This window comes from Lygodium microphyllum, chromosome 7, assembly GCF_053477565.2.
Source record: "Lygodium microphyllum isolate KBCC chromosome 7, Lygodium_microphyllum_v1.1.10, whole genome shotgun sequence".
Taxonomy (NCBI): Eukaryota; Viridiplantae; Streptophyta; class Polypodiopsida; order Schizaeales; family Lygodiaceae; genus Lygodium; species Lygodium microphyllum.
Genome location: NC_141141.1, coordinates 81542437 through 81549193, shown reverse-complemented (window position 1 = coordinate 81549193; position 6757 = coordinate 81542437). Strand labels below are relative to the sequence as shown.

The following is a 6757-nucleotide window of genomic DNA, read 5'->3' as shown; positions in this document are numbered from 1 at the left end:
TGTGCGCGTGTATCTAAAACTTACAACATATAGCTGCAGTGGACCTCATGCCGTGCCAGTGCTCAATGATGGTGCAAAACGTGCATAATCCCAACCCATGGCATAGAAGTATTTAATAAGAATAGGATACGACCCCTGAGTGTAGTGCATCAACAAGTGCAACGTGAAGTGCTTATGAACGCATTGTCCCGGTGGTGTGTAAAAGTCTCGATAAGGAAACATACCTAGCTCATCAACGTTCAGTAGCTATTGACAAACACAAGCTTTATTGTGTTCAAAACAATACCAAGTTGGACCAAGGCTATCAAGTTTCACACTCAACAAATCAAACAAAATGACAGAAGCAAATCCTAGGCTAAATAAACACAAGAAATCCAACTAGGAAATAACAAAATAAACTGTCATGCAAATAACTAAGCTAGCAAAAATCAAACCTCACTAGAGTTTGACTAGGGCTTTTCAGTTTTCAGAAAAACACTTGACATATTTAGCCCTCCCCTTAGTCTGTAAACATTCATGTGCAGCAGTTGTTTTCATAAAACGATGCAACATTTATGAGCCAATCAAAAATCAAATCCAACGATCTATCTCTGAGTTCTTCAAATTCATAAATTAAAAAAATCCATGACACACCATTCTCAAACCACTTCTGAATGGGCACACAAATATTATCAACAAATTTCTCTTTAGAATCCTCAAAATTTTCGAATCCAAATTTCTCAAAACAACTCACATTGTCAAAGCAAAACATCTCATCACCCATAATGACAATCCACATACCATTCCCATTCTCCCAAAAGAAATGGTTTGTCATGTCTCACTTGTGGATCTTGAACAGAATTTCAAGTCAGAGACGGTGGCTCTTGAGCGACTATATGGCGTTGATTTGGAATTCGGGCTTGTAGATCTTCCGGAAGAGCCGTGGCCTTCTAGGGTTTCTAGGAGTGCACACCATGTAGCGGATGAGAAGGAGACAAGAGTACCTTCCTTTTCTCATGAGTTCATTGAGTCAGGGACAATTAACTATGAAAATCATGCCGCTCAGATAAGAAGCCATCCTGATAGCGTTTCAGATCTCCCGAAGGAAGCTCAATACTCTCAACGTATTCTAGATTATAGGTTGATAAATATTGACTCGGGTGTCGATGCCCCATCACCAATCTTATGGAGCACCGATCTATCTCGTATTCCATGGCCTTAGGATTATTTCATGCAGGCGGATAGCATTCAGTCTCAGTATCATCCTGATGATCATACCCCACGTGACGTTCAGATGACCCCGACGTGGGAGCAGATGGGCTCCGCCGTTGATGATCACAGTCGACAGCAGCCCGTAAGCGAGCTCCATTTAACAGATTCTGAAGGATCATATCGTTGTGATCAAACGCTTAGGAGCATGCAGCCATCTCACTTAGAGTTTGCCGATCGGCAGCACATATTTGATTTAGTTAGGCCATATTGCAGTAGTACTGATCAATCCAATACATATCTGGATGAGAACAAAGAGCATAGTCATGTTGGATATGCCTTCGCGGATCCCATGTGGTGTAAAGAACGAAACCAGTTGCTCATTGATCATCCCAATAGGGAGTTTTCGCGCAGGCAAGCTTATAACTAATCGTATTGTAAAAACGTTTAAACTAGAAATCGTATGGTTTCTGATCATATGTTTGTATGGATTTTGTAATGCAGTGTGGTGAAAGGTGATTGACAAAAGACCAGACTGGTCGAGAGCAGGAAGAAAAAGAAGGTAAAGGAAGTACACCGGCCCCGCCTTGCTATCGAAACAAGGAGCGAGATGGATATTCTGGACGATGGCTTCAAGTGGCGGAAATATGGCCAAAAGACTGCTAAAAACAGACGATTTGCCAGGTACCCTCGTCGCTGTCGTTTGCTGCTATATCGATAAAGGTTTACTTTTCAATTCCTGAACTATTCTGTTGATCAATTAGATTAGACGTGACAATATACTGATGACAACAATAACAAGGGTCACGTCTCAGACCGATTGAATGAAAGGAGTCATACGAAGCTAGTGCATTGAAACATCTCGAAGGAATAGTTGTTTGGCTTAGAGAGATCAATGCTATCCTTTGTTGCAAGGGATACTCTTTCCTTGTCTATTGAGCAAGCAAGGAGGTGAGGAGATTTGGATCTCACTTTCGGTTAGCTGATATAAGCAGAAGCAAGAAGATGACTGGATTTGAATCGCAGTGCGAGGGTTCATAAGGTAACACATTTCACAATGGGAATTCCATAAGCATGTCAAATATCCTCGAACGGCTAGCAACTAGTATGAAGAAAGATTTTTCAAGCTCCATATATTCTAGTCAACAATAATTATCTCTCCTTAATGTGGAGATGGAAAAAAAGAGCTCCTCTCTTATTCTCTTCAAGTAATAGAAAGGAAGAGCTTCTCGTCCTTCTTCAAGTTTTAAAACAAAGATAACATATCAATATTCCTCAAGAAAGAAAAAGTAGACTAGGAATAAGAAAAAGAAAAAGAAGAGAGGAAAGGAAAAAACACATTGCTTTGCATGTGAATGAGAGCCTCCCATCTTCATCCTTCTTTCACTTGAAGATAGAAAAAAGGGCTCATCTCCTATCTCTCTTCAAGCAAGACAAAGAAGAGAAAAAATTAATATTCCTCAAAGAAGAGAAACAAGCAGTAGGGAACTCGTAAGAAGAATAAGAGCATGGAGTCTAGTATGTGCCAAATATGACTTCTTCAGGATGCTGCTTTGCTTTCCCAAGAGTGAGAATCCTTAATATTTTTCATGTAATTGCTTAAGTTACGGTATAAGTCTTGAAGGTCCTACATATCTCTAAGGTAGAGAATTGCTTCCAAATAAAAGAAATAAAAGAATACTAGCTAGGGAAAGGTTTTTCAAAAACTTTGCAAGGAGGTAGATGCAAAGTAATGGTAGAATTTACAAGGAGGTTTCCAAAGTGTGTATGATAAACGTTGAGAAACATTGAAAGTAAATGAACTATTGAATTAAAATTTACACTCATAAAATGGAGGAATCTCAAGGTTCCATGTCATTGGGACTAGTACGGATTGATTCAATTGTCTTAGCTAATCAAGCTTGGCTAATTAACCAATAATACTTGTGGTGGTGACAAAGACTACTATAGGATAATAGAAAATGTGAAGTATAAAGAAGAACCTCTTGGTGGGGTGGCGAGGCAGGGAAGGAAGAGAGAAGGTTCACTCATCATAAATATATAAGTTTGTCATGTGAGTTTAATAAAAGGGAATTTAACCTTTGGATCACTTTTACATATAAATGGATGTCATTTCATGGAGATATTCATAGAGAGTGTTTTACTCATTATAGATTTACACATAAGGGGTTTTCAAATAAGATGCTTGTGAATGCATATTAAAGTAAGCATTTATATATAGTGAGCATGGCTAAGAGATACATCATCAATAAATTGGATATAATCAGGCTACAACTCCACACTCCTTCTAAAGGAAATCATATAGAGATAATAGTAACTATTCATCTCTAAATCTTAAAATGTAATGTTGCTAGTGGAGTCGACTAATTTGTAAATAAATATGGAATGTTGAATGGCCACTACAATGCTTGAAATGGAGGGCTCATGGTGATGGAATAAATTCCCAGCACCTATAGAGAAATTGCTAGCACTCTAGATAATAACAGATGAATAGATGATTTGTAGGCATCTACATCAAGGCATATGCTATATCGTGAAGGTGTGTGAAACACTATAAGTACATGCCATATATGCTCTCATGCAAAGCCTAGAAAGATGGAGTTAATGTGATTCCATGCTCGCAAATTTGCTCAGATTTCTTGAAGTCCATTTGTGGATCCATTTTGTGTATGCCACGTTGTTAAGCTCCCATGTCTAATATGCAAAACATGTAACATATATGCAATATAAGTGCAAAGTGTATGAGAAGGTTCTGAGGGATGGTTTTCCCTTACAAGTCCTCTGGATACCTATGAGAACAACACACTTTGGGCATGTCTCCAAGTCTCTTAGTCTTCCCAAAATAGCACACAATCATTGACACATATATGAGTACTATTGTAGTCCATGCCAAGCTTCCGTAACACTAGTCATCTATCATAATGAGACTTGGGCATTGTGTTTCCAAGTGGTAGTATGTGATGGTTTAGCAACCTGAAAAGAAAAACCAAGCACCTTTTAAAGAGCGTAAAAAATCATTCTTACAATGGAGTCAAAGAGAAAGAATCGTATTTTGTACTTGAACAACTCGGTCACACTCACATTCCATACTTTGCTTATACACTTAGGAGCATAAGTAGTGGCTTTAAACGAGATATCTAGGACCCATCATATAATGATATGAACTCCTCTCTCAATGGATCAGATGACTTGCCACCCATGGGCAATAATGCATCCATCATTACCTCTATCTTGAGCTCCAAGATTGAAGGAAGGTCCAAAAGACCCACCATCTCTTTTGGTGTCAAGGGCGTAGTTAGTGACATGCCCTCTCATGGGTTTATCAGCTCACACAATCCATCCATTGCATGCTAACAAACTTTTCTTATAAGCTATAATATGTGCATTTCTTAGGATGGAATGATACCTCTCTGTAGATATTTCTAGGGTATATCTAATATTATTATCTATGATATTCAATTATAGTTTGAATGTAAAGCATGATTGGTACACACTTTTCTTACCATTAACTCAAAGCTCGAGATTGCTTGGTCAATGATCTCTGATTGAAACTCGCTAAAGCGTCACATCATGTGGTCTATAGAGAAGTGATGTTTTTGTTAAATTGCTAGCTTGCATTGAGTATAAGGGCACGAGATATTGAGATATGCCTCATGATCTTGAACATTACAGCCATTATCATTGTCCATTTTGTCTATGTTATGGCGAACAATATGGTTTTGTTTCCCTCATTGTCTCTCTTCCCCCATATGTCTCTACTTTTCTCTCTCTCCCCTCTCTCTCATTGTACTTTTGTTTCTCTATCTCTATCTCTCTCTCTCTCTCTCTCTCTCTCTCTCTCTCTCTCTCTCTCTCTCTCTCTCTATTTTTATCTTTTCCTCTATCTCTCTATTTGTGTCCTCCTCCATCTCTATTTCTTTCACATCCCTCTCCCCTCTCCCTCAATGCTCTCCACAAACAAAAGTAAAAAGAGAAAATATGAAACTTAAAAAACAAAGAAATGGGAAGCAATGTTTCCCTCCCTCTCTTTATCTCTGTTATCTCCTCTCTCTCTACTTTTCTCTCTCTCCTCTCTTTCTCTCTCATTTTCTTTTTGTTTCTCTATTTCTCTTGCAATGCAAATACTAACGTCGATTTTTTTTTCGAAAATAGGCATCGCTAATTGCATGTTCCCTTGTAGTAGTGAAATAAGTTATTAGATTCTAAACATGGTCTCTATGCTAAGGATAGTGTCTCCAAGTTGAGAAAGCCCCACATGTAGCTTGATGAGTACAGAAATGAAAATATGATTTTCTTTGAATCAATAGGTGTGAAAAATTAGATGAATGCCCACATGTTTCCCTATTTACAAGGATTTTAAGCATTCCTCCTATCATGTGCAAAAAATTTCAATAGATACAAATAGATCCTTTTTAAGGCTACTAATTAAAACTAAAATTGGGAATGCTATACTACTTAGAATTTTAATATATGTAATCATTTTGATACTCAAATAAGGTAAAAAATAAGAAACCCCTATGATTTATTGATTTTAAATACATGGGTGACTACTTAGTTGATCAAACACCAAGAATTTACAAAAGGTGATGAGATGTTGTGTAAAAACTTTAATAGTTATAAAGTAATTGGGGTTAAAGTTTGGTCAAAATATCATAAATTCTAAGTATACCGGCTATCTTTTGAGCTTCTAGGCCCAAAACGTTTTAGGCATGCTTATGACTTGAAATATCATTTTAAAAAACCCATTTGGTTGAAATTTGTCCATAAGTTTTAGCATATAGTCAACACACTCCCTCATGCCCAACAAGTACCTGAATAGAGAGAGAGAGAAATAGAGACACAAAGAGAGAGAGAGAGAGAGAGAGAGGAATGGAGGGGAGGGGATGAGTGACACATGCACACACATATAGACATATACTACATATACACAATATTGAAATGTATAGGAAAGATAGATATAGTACCAACCCCATTTAAAAAAATTATGTGTTGAGGTCCTCACCGACAAGGGTAATCAAAAGGTAAGAGTACCTAAAGGATGACCATATCATCAAAGTGTTGAGAGAGAGAGAGAGTACGAGAGAGATACACAAGAAATACTCCCAAAGAATGATTCATATTGATGTAGAGTTAGTATATATAGGTGAGACCCAAGTCAAGTGAGAGATGATATATATAGTTGTAACATCCCCACTCAAACAAAGGTCTCTGGTTGTGAGTGAAAAAACCCTTGGGGAGAACAAGGGAAAAACTCAAGCCCTTACACATACCTACGATACAAAAAAGATTTACTATAAAGTTTTCTTGAATACAATGATACATGCCTCAATCAATGAGACAAGACATGCCTCAATCAACGAGACAAGAACTTGGAACAATACCAAGTGCATGTCTTAATGAACTAAAGTGAGCTTCACTAAGAGCTTTTGTGAAGATGTCTGCAACCATTTGATCACTGGGACAATGCTTCACCATAATGGAACCTTTTTTGACTTCATGTCGAACATAATGATAATGAATAGCAATATGCTTTGATTTACTATGTTGTATATAGTCTTTGGTAAGACTA

General features: G+C 37.5%; 1 protein-coding gene across 3 annotated transcripts; it reads left to right on the top strand.

Moving 5' to 3' along the window:
• Positions 1 to 1149: 1149 nt before the first annotated feature.
• LOC148033624 (uncharacterized) lies at positions 1150 to 4492 on the top strand. 3 transcript variants are annotated; one of them, XR_015691336.1, is made up of 3 exons: positions 1150 to 1602; positions 1693 to 1872; positions 1958 to 4492. XR_015691336.1 is itself a non-coding variant. In XM_087681531.1 (2 exons), the coding sequence occupies exons 1-2, from the start codon at positions 1211 to 1213 to the stop codon at positions 1709 to 1711; spliced, it is 411 nt and encodes a 136-aa protein (XP_087537657.1). In that variant the 5' UTR covers positions 1150 to 1210; the 3' UTR covers positions 1712 to 4492. The 3 variants fall into 3 exon arrangements, 1 of the variants encoding a protein (XP_087537657.1); XR_015691335.1 differs by having other exon boundaries at positions 1953 to 4492; XM_087681531.1 differs by having other exon boundaries at positions 1693 to 4492.
• The last annotated feature ends 2265 nt before the right edge of the window (positions 4493 to 6757 follow it).